Source organism: Penicillium rubens (genome assembly GCF_028828025.1).
Source record: "Penicillium rubens strain IBT 27055 chromosome Unknown utg000004l_segment0_segment0, whole genome shotgun sequence".
Taxonomy (NCBI): Eukaryota; Fungi; Ascomycota; class Eurotiomycetes; order Eurotiales; family Aspergillaceae; genus Penicillium; species Penicillium rubens.
Genome location: NW_026890602.1, coordinates 650,038 through 670,620, shown reverse-complemented (window position 1 = coordinate 670,620; position 20,583 = coordinate 650,038). Strand labels below are relative to the sequence as shown.

Sequence of the window (20,583 nt, the reverse complement as noted above, 5' to 3'; positions counted from 1 at the left end):
TGCATACAGCATCGTTCGACATTGTTGTGTGTGTATATGGACGCGCCAGGCGAACGATGCTCGTCCACACAGGGTCTACCAGGTCCCAAACAGGCACGACAACAATGCCACCGGTAACCAGCGGAAGAGACTTTCTCCATCCATCTCAAGCCACGACGATCATTGCCTTGTTTGAAGTCTTTCTCAACTCGCAGCTTCATTCGAAAAGGCCAATCAGATGAGGAGTCAATATTGTGCAGGGCTTCTCAGTGGTCAGTCTCTAGCTTGATTCATCAGATAAGATGAAGGCCCGCTAATAACGCGGACTTCATTACAAGAAGGTGGGCCTGTGGGACGAAAGAATTGCGCTACGACCATGGAGGGAAACGATCGGTCCTTCAGGCCTTTTCCCCTATAGAATTTTCATATATAAGTATAGCAATGCCAGAAATAATGACCCCCAGGCCTTGAACTGTTTTGGTGCACTCACCCCTTTTCGCCATGCGTCTTACCGCTTCAATTACGCTGCTAGGCCTTGCCTTGCCGTCAGCTTTGGCCCTGTGTCCATATGCAGAGCAGATGAGCCTGGAAAAGAAAAGCACGCCACCGCACACGCACATACCGCGCAAGGCGCCGTCCGACAAGAAGGGTATCTTTTATATGAACCGCATCGCTCCCGGAACATCAGAGCTGTATGTTGCCAATGTTGATGGCACTGATGAACGACCTCTCCTCTCAAACCCTATCTACGAATACCATGCCACCTTTTCTCCCGATGGAGAATGGATCACCTTTACCGGGGAGCGGAACGGTGACGGTAATTCGGATATCTACCGCGTCCGGACAGACGGATCGGACCTTGAGGAGTTGGTAGCAACCTCCTCACTGGAAGACGGAGTTGTCATGTCTCCGAATGGAAGACAAATCGCTTATGTGTCCACCGCCAATGGCTTCAAGGCCAACATCTGGGTCATGGATTTGGAGAGCGGAAAGAAATGGAACCTCACTGATACGGCGACGACCGCCGCCGATGATTCTCTTCCTAATGGTTACTTCCGCCCGTCGTGGTCTCCCGACGGCCAATGGATTGCTTTCTCGTCGGACCGTAACTCGGGCTGGTACGGACACGGTGACCCGATCTTCCAAGGTGTGACCGGCTGGGAACATACACAGGAGCTGTCCATCTACGCTATCCGCCCTAATGGATCTGATTTCCGTTCCGTCGTGTCGAAGCCCGGTTACTGTCTCGGTTCGCCCAAGTGGTCGCTCGATGGCGAGCGTATTGTCTTCTACGAGATGACCCGCGAGAATACCTGGAACGCTCACCGTCCTGAGTCAATCGACTCTGCCAACTCTACCCTTGTCTCGGTGGAGTTTGCCACAGGTGCTGACCGTCGCGTGGAAGCTGAAGGAGCGGGTGTCAAGATTTTCCCTCAATATATCCCTGACAACACTGTCGCCTATTTCGCCAAGGGTGCCGGTGTCGAAGGATTCCACACCACTGCCGGTGGATATGTAAACACCTCTAGTGAGGTGATCCGCTCTCCTGCCTGGTCTCCAGATGGCAAGAAGGTCGTCTATGAGAAGACCTCCTGGACTGTCCGTCCTATGGGCAAGAAGCTGTACAGCTGGGACTCGGAGTGGGAATACCGCTTTACAGACGTCTTCCCACAGCTTTCCAACACCAACAAAATGGCCATGACCGAGAAGCAGCTTGGAAACTCCTCCATTGTGTCCTTCAACGACAATGGAACAAACGAGGGCCTAGTCTACAACGTCATGGAATCCGGCTTTATTGATGCAAAGTCAGTTGCCATGGGCACCGCCGGCGCCTTCAACCCGTCTTGGTCGCCCGATGGCAATTGGCTCACTTTCGGAGTAGGCTTCTGGTTCCAAGGCCGCGCAACCGGCGGCGGCTGGCTTGTACGGGCCACTGCCAATGGCACGTACTCGGAAGTCCTGACCGAGAGTAACGAAACCCTAAGCAGCAACAGCAGCGTGATCAACTCCGGCTTCCCCAGCTTCTCACACGACGGCAAGAAGATCGTCTTCCGTATTTGGGGAGCAAACTCCACTCTGGGCGACAAATCCCAGCTTGGGCTCCGCCTCCTGGATCTGGAAACTGGCAAGACTTCCGTCTTGAGCACCGAGTGGGATAACCTGCCTTCCTTCTCCCCCGATGGAAAGAGAATCGTCTTCACCCGCAAGACTAGTGATTACAACTACGATATCTGCACAATGCGTGCTGATGGAACTGATGTCAGGGTTCTCACGAGCAGTGGTGCCAATGATGCCCATGCTGTCTGGACTTGGGACGGTCGAATCGCTTTCTCTTCCGGCATGTTCGGGTTCCAGTATGAGTGTGCTCTCTATGATGATACTTTCCAACCTTATGGTCAGGTCGTCGTTATGAATGCTGATGGCTCGAATAAGCGTGTGCTTACTGATTCTATCTGGGAAGATTCGATGCCTTTGTACGTGCCGAACAGTGCCCTCAAGGCTAATTCCAAGGTTCACAAATAGGGCAGGTGGAACTGCCCCAGACGGCCGTGCTACTGGCTTGGCATTTTACCTATTAACTTTGGTGTTTGAAAAACAGGCCATAGTCATGTTTGCGCCGTAAAGTGGTGTATTCATATATTATGCTTCTGTTAACGTGGATATCCGAATGAATGTTAGGGTCTGGATTGTAGCTCTTGTAGCGACATTCCTGTCTAGAGAGTATCGCTCGGCCTTGGGCTTACCGAGTAGTTGTAGTGCTTAAGGCACCTTCTCCCCAATAGATGGTTAGTAACAAGTAATAACAGGAGCTGCCCAAGGCAAAGGGAAGGGAAGTATCTGGATTCCCTCCCGTCCTGTAACAGACTAGTAGTAGGTGAAACCAGTGGTGAATAGTCCATGGTTTCTTCAAAGAGCGAGGCAGACCTTCCAATCAACTTCAATCACCTTTCGGACCTATAACACTCCAGCCAGACTGGCAAATGCTGGTAGTCGTCCACGGGTGGATATCCATGAGCAACTGCTCGGGGGCATTGTCGTGGAAACGAGTCGATTCTTCCGGACCTCCGGGGGAATATTGGGGAAGGAGGAAAGATGGGGAAAGGGCTACTGGGCTATGGCCTAAATAGGAAGGAATGGGAAGTAAACACCGGCCTCACCAGGCTAACAAGACATCGGCACCTTGAAACATACTCATCTTAAGCCAGCTACACTCGAGCAATCCGCAAATAGCAATAACGAGATAGAACAAATAGAAAGAACACATGCAAAGATCGTCATCGTCATCAGCCAATCCTCGTGGAGATAGCGCCATCCGGACTAGTTCGTTATCGTTATCGTGTCTCACAAAGACAATAAGAAATAATATGGGGTAGGTGCCATCGGCTCCCCTTCCTTTCCTCCCATTCCAGTCATTTCTAGACCTTGACGGCGAATGACTTTAGATACAGGTAGTCGGCCATGTTGGCGTCAACTGTCTGGCGGATGAGAGCAGCCCGCTTCTCACCATACTTCTTCTGCCACTCGGCGTCAAACTCCTCCTCAGTCTTCACAGCACGCTTCTATGAACAGTGTTAGCGCAAGTCGCCAATACCTTCGTATCCCCATTCCACCGGAACGAAGATGACACAAAAACTTACATGAGCTCTCTGCACCAGAGCGCTCGATTCAATAGCATCATTATGGAATCCACGCCATTTCTCGAACGCATTCCGAGCAACAGCATGTTCCTCCTCCGTATCCCACGTCAGCATCTCCGGGCGGTACGGGAGACCAACACTGTTACAGAAAGCCTCGATGGTCTTGGCCGGCTCGTCGAGCATATCATCCGCATCGATGACACAAACCTCAATACCAGTAGTCGCCTGTGCGTTAGTCTGGGAGCTCAGGTCCGGACGCGTCGCAACCCGGGGCCCGACCAATCCACTGTCACGCAGATAATCGAAGTGCCGACGCAGCTCATCGTACCCGGCCTCCAGCGGGTCGTAGTTGTGGAACCCAGTCACATCGTCTAGAGGCGGGATCGTGCACCGCAGGTATGACGGCACACTGTAGTGCGGGTCACGGATTAGGAATGCCCAGTGGAACTGCTCTTGCAGCTCGCGCGGCATCACGGTTGGGTTGCCCGGCTCCGTGGGTGTGTCGTACGGGTAGGGCTCCTTGGAAGTCCCATTGGTGTGGCCGTTGGTCGCACCGTTAGTGTGGCCGTTCATCTCGTGATGACCGTTCACACCGTTCGCCGCGCCGTTGGTACCGTTCGAGGCTCCGTTGACCCCGTTGGCGTGACCGTTTGACGTGGCGCAGTGGCCATTGGCGTGGGTACCGTTGGTACCGTTCACACCGTTGGCCGTGTGCGAGTCGCCGTTGGTACCGACTCCTCGCTTAACGCGCAGTAGAGACGGGGCGATGCTAGCGGGCTGGCCATTCGGTGGAAGCAGGTAGTGGTCGATATCTTTGATGAAGATTCTCTTTCCCTGTGACAAGGTAAGTATCCCATCGAAAAGAACAAATATTCCATTCCGCGGCGCGGATCTCCATGATCATTCGATATTTCGAAGCCAGTCTGTGATCTACAGTTGTAGAGAAGGGGGGAGGGGAACAGACTGCCTGGGGCTACATCTGCGGTGTAGAATAAACCAAAAAAGAAAAACACGTAATGAGGCAAGGAATCTTCCCTCGTGTTCGATCCACAGGGGAGAACACGAGGAGCATTACGAGGGGGGTGTGTAAGAACGCGAGAGATTTCGCAGAAAGAAGGGTCGGACCTGAGTAACTTCTCGCTCGAGCCTTTCCATCACAGTATTATATGTGGAATTGGCGAATCCACTGTCCAGGCGTTCTTGTGCATGCTCATCGCCTGCGAATCGGCTAGAGAGGCGCTCCGGACCGTAGTAAAATGCATCACCAAATGGTTCATGGACACATTGGATAGTATCCCGCTGAGTCATGAAGACCTGTAGTCCGTTAGATATGTGTTTGGAATGTATTGGACATCAGAATCTTTCGGGAGTTCTTACTCGCTCAAAGGCCGTCGAGCATGCTCGCGGATGCGTAGCCACAAAGATCGGCTTGTCTGACATCCTTGTATGCCGTGCAATATTTGATATTAACCCAAGATAACTGCGATCTGCAGATTTGTCTCAGGGAAAAGTGATGAAAGGTAATCGTAAATAAACTTGCAGTGGATCAAATCTCTGATCAATTAAAGCAAGGATAATTCAAATCCAGCCGATAAAGCTGTCAGGAAGTTTCTTTGAATGGCGGGTCAACACTTCACAAGTGTCCTATGCCAGCGAATGTGAGAGCCTTTTGAAGGTCTCAGCTGCAGTCACTATGGCGTGAGAATGAAAAAGGATCCAGGAGGGGGGGCTAAAACTCTTTATATGAACGAATGACATAGGCACCAGGTTTTAAAATAACTTTTATTTTATTCTTTTTTCTTTTTCAGGAAACCTCGGGAGGCGGAGAGTTACCAGAGTTGGTTATGACCCTTAACCATGGAAAGGAAATATTGAAAAATAATTTATGAATATCGTATCCGGCAGGCCAGACGGAGATCTACGAATTGCCTGCATAGGTAGCCCGATGGTTCTATGCATAAGCTATAGTATGGTAGCATGATCTCTCCTCGTAGTACATAGTAGTATTGTTGTAGTAGTACTCCGTATAGATGCAGTACATGTAGTACTGCATACGATGTATACGATGTATATATGGAAACCAAAAAGCCTCGAATCCATGTCCAGTATCAGCTTCTGCGTGCTTCCTAGGTAAGGGTCGGAAAAGCAACATCAAGATCATGAACGCCATAAAGCCTCTTGCCCCTCTCTGCCCCGCAGGAGCCTATCCGCTTCTATTTTTTTCTTCCCCCCCTCACCAGCTACGAAACACGAAACAAAAGCAAAAGAAAAGCCCAGAGACCACCACCCGTGAGGAGATAACCAATGGGAAAACAACTTGTGGACAGTTGTGTGGACCGATCTTCAATTCTGGATGCGTCGACCTGGAACAAGTGTCCACAATCCACGGTCCAGTCGTCTCTTAGCTCCTGGGCTGAGACGGTGCTCCTCTTCCATGCAGCCCGGTGAAAGTTTGCTTCCTAAACGGTGGGCGATTTCTTTTCAAAGCACGGATAAATCGTATATAAAAATCCCTCGGCCGAATTTGAGTAGATACTTGCAGGGGGTCTGATCCTGGGCAAAGTTGGAGATCGATTTCTTCGCATTCTCATTGCTCTGTGGATGTCCCACCTGACGTCATTGACTAGCTGGGGAACATTTTTTGTCGGCTATCGTGGAACATGATATAAAACGGAAGCGACGGATGGCAGAAGGTAAGCTCAAGGTAAGGTAACTGGAGCTAGCTATGTAAATGTCGTCTAGGCAGGCGTCAGTGGCACATAATAAACACCAACACAGATTGTTCACATCTTGATTTTTGCGGGTAACAGGAGCGTGGGTTCTTTCAATGCCCCACTGCAAGGCACGCAAGCTCAAAGTGGCATCAACACCGAATCATTTCTCCAACGTGGGGGAGTCTGACCATCCAAGGGCTCTGGTTTGCTGGTTTGCGCGATTTAATCCGAGGCTGTTGACCTCATCTCGGAACGGATAGGGCTTAGGTCAGCAAACGGTAAAGGTCACGTGGTTCACATTCATTTCACGTGGCTTGACATGGATATATCACGTGTCAGTCACAATCTGCTCAAGGCGGATACTCTCCGTTACCCTAAACAAGGCGTATTGAATAAAATGGTGGCATGGAAAATAACCTGTTAGCTGAAATAATAAGTCGGTAATAGACTAGCTATACTAAATGTATGTATAGCAGAATGCAAGTGTCATTGACTGTATCTTAGTAGAGAGTGACATGCTACACTATGTATGTGGTCCATAGTTATCCCGGAGTAATGGTTTATCCGGCGCCTTGGGCGGATACTCTGCGCTGTCAGGCGACGTCAGGCAACGTCAGGCAGCTTCTGGAAGGCGGTGGAAGCCAGTAGTGACGACATGGACCTAATGGCAGCTTCGGGCACTCCACGCGCCAGGAGTATATGAACTTGCATCATCGTGTTTCAAATTGCATATTCTTCAAATTTACTTGCTCAATTACTTTCTGCTCTTTACACTACTGCCACTATCCCATCTTTCGAGCATCAGCATTTACACCTACTGATATTACCCCACTATTCCGTTCAAGATGAACGGCGTCCAGTTCACAGATCGGGCCAACAAGGCCTTGCTGGACTCCAGCGGCCTCTGCGAGCAATATTCACAATCCCAGATTATGCCTGTTCACCTCGCAGTCGCATTGCTTAACCCTTCCCCAGATGAGTCGGAAGATCAACAGACCCCTTCCGGTGCCCATTCCTCCCACGATTCTGCAACCGCGCCTCTCTTCCGCCAGGTGGTCGAACGAGCTCACGGCGACGCTCAGCTCCTTGACCGATCTCTCATGAAGCTATTGGTCCGCCTACCGAGCCAAGACCCTCCTCCAGAGAACCCTAGTGTTTCTCCCCAACTCTCCAAAGTCATTCGATCGGCCACCGATTTGTCAAAGACCCAAAAGGACAGCTTCGTTGCGGTGGATCATCTCATTCAGTCTGTCTGCCAAGATTCACAGGTTCAACGTGCCCTCGGCGATGCCAATATTCCCAACCTCAAGTTGATCGACACTGCTATCCAGCAAATTCGTGGTACAAAGCGGGTCGACTCCAAGACCGCCGATGCGGAAGGCGAGAATGAGAACCTCAAGAAATTCACCATTGATATGACCTCCTTGGCTCGGGAGGGCAAGATTGATCCAGTTATTGGCCGAGAGGAGGAAATCCGTCGCGTCATTCGTATTCTCAGTCGACGCACGAAGAACAACCCTGTGCTTATCGGTGAGCCTGGTGTGGGTAAGACCACCATTGTCGAAGGTCTCGCTCGCCGCATTGTCAACGCCGATATTCCCGCCAACTTGGCTCAATGCCGTCTTCTTTCTCTCGATGTTGGTTCTCTAGTTGCGGGCAGCAAATACCGCGGTGAATTCGAAGAACGTATGAAGGGTGTTCTCAAGGAAATTGAAGATTCCAAGGATACCATCGTTCTCTTCGTCGATGAGATCCACCTGCTTATGGGTGCTGGATCTAGCGGCGAGGGCGGTATGGACGCTGCCAACCTTCTCAAGCCAATGCTGGCTCGCGGCCAGCTGCACTGCATTGGTGCCACGACTCTCTCTGAATACCGCAAATACATTGAGAAAGATCAGGCCTTCGAGCGACGATTCCAACAGGTCCTTGTCAAGGAACCTACCGTCCCAGAGACTATCTCTATCCTTCGTGGTCTGAAGGAAAAGTACGAAGCTCACCACGGTGTCAACATTCTGGATGGCGCGATCGTCACCGCTGCCACTCTCGCGTCTCGCTACCTGACGGCACGTCGACTACCTGATTCTGCGGTCGATTTGATTGATGAGGCTGCAGCTGCAGTTCGAGTCACTCGCGAGTCTGAGCCAGAAGCTCTCGACACACTGGAGAGAAAGGCTCGCCAGCTTCAGATCGAAATTCACGCCCTTTCACGTGAGCAGGACGACGCATCCAAGGCTCGTCTTGAGGCTGCCAAGCAAGAAGCCGCCAATGTTGGCGAGGAGCTCCGGCCGATGCGCGAGAAGTACGAAAGTGAAAAGCAACGCAGCCGCGAAGTGCAGGAGGCCAAGATCAAGCTCGACTCTCTCAAGGTCAAGCGTGACGAAGCCGAACGTTCGGGCGACACCCAGACAGCTGCTGACCTCGAATACTACGCCATCCCAGAGACCAAGGCCCTCATCGAGCGTCTAGAGGCTGACCGGGCCAGGGCCGATGCTGAACGTCGTGCTCAACAAGGCGACGCTGGCGAAGCACTCCTTGCCGACGCAGTTGGTCCTGATCAGATTAATGAAATCGTTGGCCGGTGGACCGGTATCCCTGTCACGAGACTCAAGACCACCGAAAAGGACAAGCTGCTCAACATGGAGAAATACCTTGGCAAGGTCGTTGTCGGCCAGAAGGAAGCCGTTGTTTCCGTCTCCAACGCTATTCGCTTGCAGCGCTCAGGCCTCAGTAACCCTAACGCGCCCCCTAGCTTCTTGTTCTGTGGCCCCTCCGGTACCGGTAAGACACTGCTCACAAAAGCTCTTGCCGAATTCCTCTTCGACGATCCAAAGGCAATGATCCGGTTCGACATGTCCGAGTATCAGGAGCGACACTCGCTCAGCCGTATGATCGGTGCACCCCCTGGATATGTTGGCCATGACGCCGGTGGCCAACTTACTGAAAACCTGCGCCGCCGCCCATTCTCGATTTTGCTCTTTGACGAGGTGGAGAAGGCCGCAAAGGAAGTCCTCACTGTCCTCCTACAGCTCATGGATGATGGCCGTATCACCGACGGCCAGGGCCGCATCGTCGACGCAAAGAACTGCATCGTCGTCATGACGTCCAACCTGGGTGCCCAATATCTCGCCCGCCCCACCACCAAGGACGGTCGCATCGACCCCGGCACTCGCGAGTTGGTCATGAACGCACTGCGCGACTACTTCCTGCCGGAATTCCTCAACCGTATCTCCAGCACTGTCATCTTCAACCGTCTCACCAGACGGGAGATCCGCAAGATCGTGGACCTGCGTCTCGCCGAGGTACAGAAGCGGCTCGATCACAACGAGCGCAATGTCACTATCCAGTGCACAGAGGAAGTCAAGGACTACCTCGGCGCAGCAGGCTATTCCCCAGCCTACGGTGCTCGTCCACTGGGCCGACTCATCGAGCGCGAAGTCCTCAACCGTCTCGCTGTGCTCATTTTGCGTGGAAGTATCAAGGATGGCGAGATCGCCCGTGTCGTCATGCGCGACAGTCGCATCGATGTCCTGCCTAACCACGATATTGGTGAGGACAGTGACATCAGCGATGATGAGATGATGGATGAGGATGATCTCGATGCTGAGATGGATGATAATCCCGCCTCGCCCGATCTCTATGATGATTAAACAGATCTGGTTTTCCTAAGGTTTCCTTTTTGTCATAAAGCGAACCTCACATAAAAAAAAGTATTTGAACATACTCAGTGATGATATGATATATGATGATCCACGACTTTTTCTGGCTTTGTTTTCCGGTTTTGCTTTCTTACTTTGGCACGCCGTTAGCGCTATTCTTCGAGCATTCTCCTTTCATGTACTTATGTAGTCTTTGATGGGTGGATACGTCCCTACATATTTGAGTCGAAGGCTTATAATCCTCGGCATGAATCATGTTAATACAAGTTTATTTTTTATTCCGAAATCCAAAGCAAATCCATGGATACCTAGGTACTCTTAAGCTTATTGTATAATATAGGGGATTAATATAGGGAAACCGCCCCCCCTCTCCAGCCTAACGTATTTCCGGACGAGCTGCGCAGCCCAGAACACATAGTAGAAGCGATAAATTACAACATGATATTTCAACAACAGTTGTCTGTATGAGTTTCCCCCTGTAGCCTGGTGCTTTTTATATGGTATGTACGCACTTGTTAATATTTAGAGGAATAATACATTGAATAATACATTGGTCACTGAGATATATATTTCTGGACTTCAGCGATGTATTTCTCGATACGACGTTCTGATTGTTACCTGAAAAGAGCAGGATATATATTATGTATACATGTATGTACACAGAATGAAGCCCCATTTGACGCCTGTTCGTCTGAATTGAAACGAAACTAATTTCGTATACGTCCCTACATATCATCTACTGTGTGAAGTCTCGATTTACAACATCCAAGATGATGTCTTCCAGCAGCTTCCAGTCTTTCCTGTCTCTTGGTGCCAAGAGGATCCGGGCTTGGGCCTCAGTACAGCTAATTAGGCGGCAGCGAACATTAGGTTCTCGTGTTGAGGGCTGTGTATAGCCTTGGCTTTTGAGCAGGATGTGGGGGACGCAGGCTTTATAAACACCACAGACCTGCTCTATGGTAACAGAGCGAAGCGGCCGTGGAACTCCATTACACGATGGCAGGGCAACTGGGAATCAAAGATAGGCTTCGGCGTATTTTCAAGACGCCCGGACACAAATCTGAATCTCAACCACAACCACAACCGCCGCCACAGGGATCAGCTCAGACACCCGCTAATGATACGCCCGATGGCGCCCCAAACTCCAACCCCTCCAACGCGAAGCCGCCGCAGGCGGACGAAGAGGAAGACGAGTTCCCTGAAGTCAGCCCTGCCCTTATAACCAACTATCCCTCACACTGGTGCTGCTTCGACTACACTGATGACGATGGTACAACATCTCTAGCACCAGGGGTGGGCTCGCCCCCGCCGCACGACAAGTTGGTTAGCGAGGCACGTCGAAAATGGGCGAGCGGGACTTTATTCCCACCTGAGTTTCTAGGTCCCAAGATCTTCGCTCCAGATTGGACGCCCGACGCAGGATACTCCCTTCCAACCTTCCTCTACGACCTCGTCACGCGCCGCGTCATCGAAACATCGACTCTCTCGGAATTAGCAGAAAAGATGCGATACGCAACCATCTCACACGTATGGGGTGACCAAGGTATAGAACTCGACGGCACGCCATACGGCGTGCCGGGCTCGATTCCAATCCGGTACGAAGAAAAGCTGATACGGATGCTCGAAGCTGCACGCGTGCTAGTTGGTGAACGCTATGTTTGGATGGATATCCTGTGTCTGGACCAGTATGATCCTAGCCCTCATAAGCGGGAGGCAGAGGTTGCGGAAATGGGGCCGTATTTCCGTAATGCGACGGGGTGTCTTGTTTGGATGGATGATGCGTTTGAGAAGTGTGATGAGGATTGGCCGAAGGATGTTTTAGATTCGTTGGAGGGAATTAATGGCTTTTTTAGGATGGATAGGCACGGTTTGTCTATGAATTCTGCGTCTGGTGCGGCTGATGGGCTGGATCCGAGTGCAGTGGTTGGAAAAGCGACAGACGAAATGCGTGGTCCGGAGGCCCTGGGGTGGATTCGGAAGGTGCGCAAAGTCGAACGCGCGCCATGGTTTCGACGTGTCTGGACGCTACAGGAGGCTGTCGTTCCAAAGGACTTTCTGATATGTACACCGGAGCGCTATATGATATCTTGCAGTACATTATGCCGCCTAGTCGGCCTCGTTGAGGCAACTGCGCGTCGGCTTCTTTCAAACGGCGCAATTGAGTCAATCGAAGTAATACACGAGCTGCACGGCAGCGAAGTCTACAAAATCCTCAAACTGCGCCAGCTATATCAACATGACGAAGTCGGGTTCTGGCACATCGCACAAGCCGTGCGGTCACGGTCCTGCACAGTCGAAAATGACCGCGCGATGGGCGTTAGCGGGATGCTACAACGGACATGGCCCATACTGGACTACCGCATGGAGTCGGGACAAATCTTGGGCGAGACGTGGGAGCAGGCTCTACTCGAAAGTGACTTTTCGGCGCTACTCTATCTCGGCGAGCGGGCTTCGGTATACTCTATGTTTGCGGACCCTCTGGCCGGTATGCCCTTTATATCTATAGGAGCGAGGAGGAAACCCGATACCGCGCCGAAGGAAACGCATAGGCTTAAGTTGGTTGATGGGGTGGCGATGAAGGACGTCGGATGCGATCGCGTCTGCAGTGTCACTGGCGTCATGTGCACGGCCTTGGAAGGGGCTCTAAAGGAGTGGATGATGACCCAAACGCCATTCCAGGACATGGATATGGAAACGCACCTCCGGTTGGCAACTGCCTGGGGTCTGCCGGAACATACGCAGAGCATAAAGGGGGGAAACGGTGACTTGAAGGACTTTTCGCCGGGTGCCTATGCTGCTTTCCTGTCACTGGCTCCCTCGTGGGCAACCCCCATACTCGGGCGTCTGGCGGATAAAGAATTCTCTCGGGAAGTCAAACGTCTTTTTCCACAGGCGATACTGCAAAGACTCCGCATTCTGCAGCTGCTACTCGGCGTCAATCAGGGTAAACACGCCGTTGTATTGCTGCAGATGGCTAACTCAGAGCCGCAGGTCGGACTCATATCAGAGCCTCCGGATGACACAGTGGTTGCGTTGACCCCAAGCTCGTATCATAATCATCCTGGACCGGGCTGCTTGCTTGTCAAGGTGTTGGAGGACGGAGTGTTCCACAAGATTGGGATCGGGCTGGGGAAAGCCGTCAGGGCGCATTCGTTTGTGTCGGGTCAGATAATACCCCCGCCAAGGATTCCTGACCTGCCCTGGGTGTATGTCCCGTCTTTGAGGTCGGCGACACAGGAGTAATCCCACGATTGCCACCAGCTCTCTCAAACTGTTTCAGAGCAGTTCTCGAGTGACAGGAGTACTGAAAGTCACCATGCCCGAAGAATTTGACGACTAGCATCGGATTGTTTCTGACAGGTCAGCAACAATAGGAAGTTGGACCTGGAGGAATTCATTCCGTCGACTCATATCGTTCGTCCAATAATCTCCTGGCACATCACAAACAAGGTTCTATCCCGAAGGAATGAAAAAGAAAGATAAATCCATCCTAGGTCTTCTCCGCATCTCGGGGGTTCTCAATATCGCGAACATGAGTTTGGTATCTCTGAAGGGAGCCACAGCCGATGCAATTGCAGAGAAACTATTTGAAATTGCAGTAAAATTGCAGTCAGGTCTTGCGATTTCCAAGCCATTGAAACAATCCTGGAAGCTGGAATGAGTCCAAATTCATCAGTCATGGAAGGTTGCTTTGGAAGAACAGGATGTTCCACTATTACGGACTGTGTTGACGGTCGATAGTGCTGTTAATCATGCCGACAGATTGGGGTATATGGAATTCTTCATCAAGCATGGAAACATTGAGCAACTCAAAATCCTCCTGGCAGCCTACACCAGTATCAACAACGGACTGCCGAACCCAAAGGGAATGGCACTTATGGATACTGCGTTACGTCTTGCCGGTGAAGTGAGAAACATGGAGGTTATGAAGACGCTTCTAGAAGCTGGTGCGACGACCCCTTCTGTACGAATATCCCTGTACCGGCATACTACTCTATGGCACGCGGTAGAAGGAGGGGATTTGGAAGTTGTGAATATGGTCTTGGCCGCAGGTGCAGATGCCAAAAGTCCATCATGTAAAAGTGACGGCACTACACCGTTACAGCAGGCGGCAAAGCAAGGAAACATGGAGCTTGTGGACTTATTGCTCAAAGCCGCCGCAAATGCGAAACAGCCACCGCCATCTTACGAAGGGGTGACAGCGTTGCAGTTTGCTGCAAAGCAAGGGGACATGGAGCTTTGGGACCGTTTGCTCAAAGTCGGTGCGAATGTGAACCAGGCCCCAGCTTCTCGCCAAGGGGCGACGGCATTGCAGTTTGCCGCAATTCGGGGTTACATTGAAATTTCCCACAAGCTACTCGATGCTGGCGCTAACGTCCAAGCCCCTAGGGCTGAGCGGTATGGAAGAACAGCTCTTGAGGGTGCTGCTGAACATGCCGATTGGACATGGTACAACTTCTCTTGAACGAGGGGGTGCTGATCGAGAAGAATGGCCGGATTGAGTATATCAGGGCCATCAAGCTGGCTCAGCAAAATTGCCACTATGCCGTTGTCGTCCTCTGATTGGACTGAGGTGGATTCCGCGTCTATGAAGAGCAATTGTTTGATTTTGAGGAGGATGTTACGTTGAATGAGATAGATGATGTACGCCAGAATGAGCAAATGACTGGTTAGCAGGGGATAATATGTTGGAAGAGATGAAAGAGAAACCGTTGAGCTAGAGTGTCCCAGCCCCGATGGCTGACAAGGCACGAGTAGTCTCAACATCGATCCCCGCATGGCTCCAGCAATAACAACCGAGGTGTCAGTTTTGCATTTGATGCCCGCATCTTTGGGATATATATGACATTTTGTCGTATGGTACGTGAATGAACCAACAAAGAATTCGAGTATTTTGCCTTATTATCCACCGCAACCCAGGATTGAAAAAGTACGACCTCTGGCTAAATGCGCTGGCAACTACCGTAGTACATTAGATCCCAAGGACCCTGTAATTTCTGTGTCGAGGGAAGAGGGTCCCCAGGGCTCCCTGTGCGGACCAGATCCATTCATGGGATCCGAAGTCTGAAGTAAATACTACCTTGAGACTTCAATAGTTCGAGTACGGAGTACGCGTTGCATAAAAGCGACATTAGGTTCCGGATTGCCGAGGGACAGAGATTAAAATTCCGTACTTTTGAGGGTGCGAATTGCTCGTGATATACTCCGTAAACCTTTGGATCTTGACCAGCAGACAAGGAAAGTGGGAGATTTGGACGATCTGGCATTGTCCAATAGATGCAAAATGATATTTACTGACATCTTTTGCTAACAATCGAGCCGAGACATCCTGAGCTTGTTACGTACTAGCCTCAAGCGATGCAACCTGCCATACAGGGTATATACTCCGTACCTGCAAGGGACTGCCGAAAGGTGATTCTCGAATGTCTCATATTATACTCTGCGCGCAACGGCGAATCAAACACCGTTCCTAGCGGCTATTCATGCATCCCGCTAGTGGCAGTCGGTGTACCTACGAGATGCAGCTAGAGCGAAGGCAAATCGCCCTGCACTTCGCCACCATGTGTGTTGTGGTATACACTGACTATCCTTTGCCTGTCCTGCATATGCACAACATATACCAAACAAATAAGTATATATACTTTTGTACTTCGTACCTGAAGACTACAGTGTCGGGTAACAATCCTATTTCGGCGAGCATTCCGTAGCTATCTAGACAAGTGCATCTAAGCGAGAGGATATACTTTGTATGCAAAGATAGAGTGGGGGCCAAAACCTTAGCCCAGAGTTCACAAACATACCTGCGATCGAAGAGCAGGTCTCGGAGTTGATAGTGGGGTCGAGCGGGTCAATCCGGCGGAGGCAAGAAATTGTAATTGCTGGAAAAGAAAAGAAATTACTTCCAAGGTTCCTTATCGGGAAAAGATGAACTTGTGGGTGTTATGCGTATACAATATAGTGCTCGGCTTAGGGCCCACTTTATGACTGTACCCAGCTGTGTACAATTACAGCAGGAGTACTCTGTAAGCCGTACGGAGTATAGAGTACCGAGTATAATCCGTCCTAGTCGAGCCCGTTAGACTAACATTTAAGTGAATCAATCCTTCAGGAACCGAGGATTACCCGTGCAAGTTACTGGAATAGGGATAAATGATCGTCCATTCACTCAAAAATGAGACTGAATACACGTGGTTCTGCTTCTAAGCGACATCTAGAAGAACGAGGTGTCCAGCTTATACAACATAGGTACTCCGTACATGGTACGAACAAGATTGGTGACCATGGGATGCTAGGTCGCCGAAACTCAATTGAAACTCAGATTTAGTGCCCAGATGGACTTACGCGGCTTAGTCCCGAGGTCTTCCAAATGAGACAATTTGATATTCCACACTTAAAGCCTTCTAATAATACCTACATAAATTGCAGGTATCCATTGCAATTCCCATCGCTATGGAGTACATCAGTAAACATAAATGAAGTCGTACGATATGACCGACGGCAATTGATAATCGCTCCCCCCTTATCACGTCATATCTCTCTCTCCACGCAGATCCCGCGAAAATCCAGCGCAATGTTCGGGCCCCGACCCCAACCGATCCAGACAGAGCTTGTGCGCGTCCACGGTACCAGCGTAAAATGTCAGCAAAGCATCCGCGGATGCACAAGTGGACTCTCCCTTGGTTCCAAGGTTCTAGCCGGCTTTGACCAGCTTTCCCAAGGCTGATGTGTCGATCGACTGGTTATGGAGCGGGAACCTTGATGGTGAACCATGTTCGCTTGGTACGACGGTTTGTCTTTTTTTTTTTTTTTTTTTTTTTTTCCTTTTTGGGGTCGCGACTTCACCGATTTCGGACTCTGGTCTTCGGGGACAGTCACCAACATATGATACATTATATTGTACAACATAGCTGTTGGTGCCCAACGCTGTATGTTTTTATAGTTTTGCGCGATCTTCTTATGTTGTATATCGGAGTACTCCGCACGGAGGATGACGATAATAAATAACTTAGAGCGTCCGGCATAGTTAGCTGTGCATCGCATATGCAGACCAGCAACGCCACATAATGCTCGGCCCAGGCACTGTTGTCAGAACTAAGGATAAGGTGATTAACATCAACATGATTTTCTGGGAAGGTCCCATTGCGCCCGAGCTATGTTCGCCGGTTCGCCCAACCCCCTCCCTGCAGGGGCCAAAGAACCTGGGCTAAGCTCGGCTGTACAATGCCATGGGCCAATCCCTTCCCGGCTTGGAATGTCCCTGGATAAGATCGGCAGCTCTTGATGCAAAGTACCGGGAGATCAGCGGGCTGTGATGGAATGGTTTCCAAGGTTCTATCTGTCTGAAAAGTGGTCAACCCACTCGCCGTGGGCATCGCGTATAGGAGCAGAGGCTCTAGTTTTGGGATGAGATGCTCTGTGGAAATGACGGTGGAGATTGTAGTTATAGTGGCGTATGCAATTCATGGACTTGAACTTTTAGTATATTGTAAGATATCTTGCAAGGAGAAAAGACTCTATGTCTAAGAAACAGGTATTCTCCATAATCGCCGGGGAAAAATAGAGAAACCAAAGTACGTAGGGTCTGGAAGTAAATATGTACAGACAAAATAGAAACACAATAATACAGGACCGGGCATCAAGCCCTTGGGACTTCGTGGATTCGTAAAAGACAAATAATAAAGAATGAGACTTTTCTCAGTATAACAGTACTCGATTAAACCTCCTCGCGGGCACGGGTAATTTGCGAAGTATTCGCGTCATAATCCGACGGCCGCGAGTCACGCTGCACCGTAACGGTAATATCCTGACGAATGCGCAAAGCGCGAGCCGAGCCATCGTCACTGCTCGCATCGCGCCCCTCGCTGAGACTGGCATCGGAAGCAGTCGCCTTTTGCGGGGTAACTGTAGTGGTGCCCTCGAACTCTTGCATGCCGAAGTCTCCCGATCGGGTATGGCTGGGCTGGCCATAGGGAGGTAGATTGGAGCCTCCCTTGCTTGTCCAGGGCCCGGACTTGTAGCGGTCGGTGCCGCGCTTGGAGCCTCCGGTCCAGCTCTTGAGGGCGGGGAAGACGTCGCGCAGCAGTGACCAGATCAGAGGGAGGTTGGTGACCAGGATGGCGACGGTTGCTTCGCGGAAGTACCAGTTCATGTAGACGTAAGAGATTAGGGACGGGACGAGACAGTACACCTTGTTCAGGATGGCGGCGACGATGACGAAGATTCCCATGCCGAAGAGGATAGTCAGGATCATCTTTTGCTTGAGCGGGACCCGGACTTGGAGTAGCATCGGGATGGCGATGAGAAGCATGAATATGTCGGCAGAGATTGAGATGCAGCCCTGCACGATCTCATAGTACTGATAGGACGAGCATTGGTAGTCCGGTGTTGGGACGACGGCCCAGTAGTCTGATAATGGGCGGCAGAGCAGGAAAAGCGACAGTTCAGTCACGACAAATCCTAGTGCAACGTAAATTGCGAGATAGTTGATCCAGCGTCTCTGCTTCAACCCTTCACTGTTGGTTGTTAGCGAAAAGAACAGGCTCCAGATATCGAGGGTCAACATACGTGATACGCGCATAGATCACCAGCATGCATGCTTTCAAACTCCAGACGCAAAGAATAAAGGAATGCTCCGACACAAAGACCCATTTGCTACCGCGCACTCGTTCGCCGATAATTTCATCCGTTAACGATTTCCTGTCCTCCTCGGTCATGAGATTTGACCCGCCACCAGAAGCGACTTGATTTAAAGCAACACATAGTATTGTATACCAAAGTACTGCGAAGAGCATAATATAGTCATCGATCTGGAGATTGCGAATGCCTAAACGGCGAATACGAGCAAGCCTATAGAAAGATATTTAGTTAGTGGGTGTTTGTATATTGGGATACTCAGTTAATACGTACCATCGCAAGGCTGCACCCAACATGCCGACGGCATACAGAGCCCATGTTTCACGGGCGAATTCCACCGCGAAGTGACCTCCTAAGCCTGACATTGCCCCTGGCCTGTTCGAATAGATGTTAACAGGATCCAAGGGAGAAACGAGAGTTGAGAGGCGCACTCACATTTTATGAAATTAGCCGGGATATGCGATACTATGTATAGAGTTCCAGCCAAGTCCCGATTCCTGCATATGCATATGCCGATGGTACGACAGGGGTGGAAATTGTGTTCGATCCTTTTGATAGAATGTTAAGTATGGTAAGATGCAAAGAATAGAAACGCCCAATCACTCAAAGATAGAGCACTAACAACCGATTGGACAGTGGGGTATCTGATGGCGAGTGTACCTTGGATGGGCTTAGTTTGGGAAATTGATTTCAATGCTGCATTTATAATTTGTGCCGTTTTTGTCATTGGTCCACTTTACCATACTTTGCTTCACTCTGGAATTTCCTCTAATCCCTGTAAACGCTGTTAATTTAGCTGATTTACAGTTTAGGAGCCCATTAACCCGCCAATTTTAGTAGGCAGAGTTTTTACCACTTAGATCCATAATGAACCTAGTTGTTCCCTACCTGCTTGACTAGGCAAGACGCCAAATGAGTACATCTATATTGTTATGCCCAATCACCAAGACAAACACCGAAGCGAAAGATAGACATAGCTCTTTCCATCCGGGGGATAGGTCCACAGTGGAGGAGCTGAGAGGGCGATCAACCAAGATGCCAACATTTGAAGGTTTGTTAAAGAGTATCTAGGTAACTCAATATCCAAGCCCTGCATAAGTCTAAGAACATAGACCTATTGGAGCTTCGTATAGTTGAGTTTACGGTCGGCTATACTTCACTCGAGACTAGACAGACGAAGACCTGCTAGATCGGGCATTGAGATATTCTGAGTTTGCCACTAGCTACAAGCGTGAAAAGTGGGGTAAACCGCAACATGCGCGGATGAAGTTCTGATTGGCCCTGAGCCTTGCTTTTTGAGGGATTTTGAAAAGTGGAGATGGGAGTGGATCCTTACTCGGAACGGAGGTCTCCTTAATATTTTTATGGTGGAACCAGAGGCGACTTCTAGATATGCTGTACGGAGTACTCCGTACGGAGTAGAACTTGCATGAACTGGAAATCTAGAGATCGAAATATTGGGAACTGGTTTATATAGTCAGGTTCGAAGGATCGGGGCGGTCGGAGATATGTGTCATAAATTTACTCTACGCTAAACTCTAGGGAGCCTGAAGGAACAAGAGGCTTTATTAGTTTCTTCACTGCCAACATCGTACGGAGTACTTCGTACTCTGTACAGGACATTATACTTCAAACTAATTCTGTAACTTTATTAATTAGTCATACGGATTAATATAGGTAGGGAGGTAGTACTTAATTAATTTAGAGGCGAAACATCAACTCCACGAAGTCTACTACTACATGCATCACCGTGCCCACTACGGAGTACGGAGTACATCAGAGGCTAAAATCGGAGTCGCCTTGTCTGTGCTATCCACACTCAGCTGGACTATACTTCCGGAGGATGGTCTGGTTCAAGGTCTTGAGTGGGTATAGAGGCTGAACTACAGCCACCTCTAGCCCTATATAGCATGCTTTATGCCCTATATGAGACATACCCTGGTCGCACTAGCTTGACAAACA

The 20,583-nt window shown here is 50.2% G+C and overlaps 6 protein-coding genes across 6 annotated transcripts; 4 read left to right on the top strand and 2 right to left on the bottom strand.

The window, feature by feature from the left end:
- Nucleotides 1-480: 480 nt before the first annotated feature.
- Nucleotides 481-2,502, top strand: N7525_010205 (uncharacterized protein; the record flags this gene model as incomplete). Its single annotated transcript, XM_002556656.1, has 1 exon — nt 481-2,502. One exon carries the CDS (start codon nt 481-483, stop codon nt 2,500-2,502), a length of 2,022 nt encoding a protein of 673 aa, XP_002556702.1.
- Nucleotides 2,503-3,395: 893 nt separating this feature from the next.
- N7525_010204 (uncharacterized protein) lies at nt 3,396-5,057 on the bottom strand (the record flags this gene model as incomplete). Its single annotated transcript, XM_002556654.1, has 4 exons — nt 3,396-3,539; nt 3,618-4,451; nt 4,743-4,931; nt 4,995-5,057. 4 exons carry the CDS (start codon nt 5,055-5,057, stop codon nt 3,396-3,398), a joined length of 1,230 nt encoding a protein of 409 aa, XP_002556700.1.
- Nucleotides 5,058-7,176: 2,119 nt separating this feature from the next.
- On the top strand, nt 7,177-9,978 carry N7525_010203 (ATP-dependent Clp protease ATP-binding subunit; the record flags this gene model as incomplete). Its single annotated transcript, XM_002556652.1, has 1 exon — nt 7,177-9,978. The coding sequence occupies one exon, from the start codon at nt 7,177-7,179 to the stop codon at nt 9,976-9,978; it is 2,802 nt and encodes a 933-aa protein (XP_002556698.1).
- A 1,005-nt stretch (nt 9,979-10,983) lies between these two features.
- Nucleotides 10,984-13,230, top strand: N7525_010202 (uncharacterized protein; the record flags this gene model as incomplete). Its single annotated transcript, XM_061215016.1, has 1 exon — nt 10,984-13,230. One exon carries the CDS (start codon nt 10,984-10,986, stop codon nt 13,228-13,230), a length of 2,247 nt encoding a protein of 748 aa, XP_061067528.1.
- Nucleotides 13,231-13,519: 289 nt separating this feature from the next.
- On the top strand, nt 13,520-14,452 carry N7525_010201 (ankyrin repeat domain-containing protein; the record flags this gene model as incomplete). Its single annotated transcript, XM_002556651.2, has 2 exons — nt 13,520-13,585; nt 13,664-14,452. 2 exons carry the CDS (start codon nt 13,520-13,522, stop codon nt 14,450-14,452), a joined length of 855 nt encoding a protein of 284 aa, XP_002556697.2.
- Nucleotides 14,453-17,701: 3,249 nt separating this feature from the next.
- On the bottom strand, nt 17,702-18,986 carry N7525_010200 (uncharacterized protein; the record flags this gene model as incomplete). The annotated part of the gene is made up of 3 exons (XM_002556649.1): nt 17,702-18,500; nt 18,553-18,834; nt 18,895-18,986. The coding sequence occupies 3 exons, from the start codon at nt 18,984-18,986 to the stop codon at nt 17,702-17,704; spliced, it is 1,173 nt and encodes a 390-aa protein (XP_002556695.1).
- Nucleotides 18,987-20,583: the final 1,597 nt, after the last annotated feature.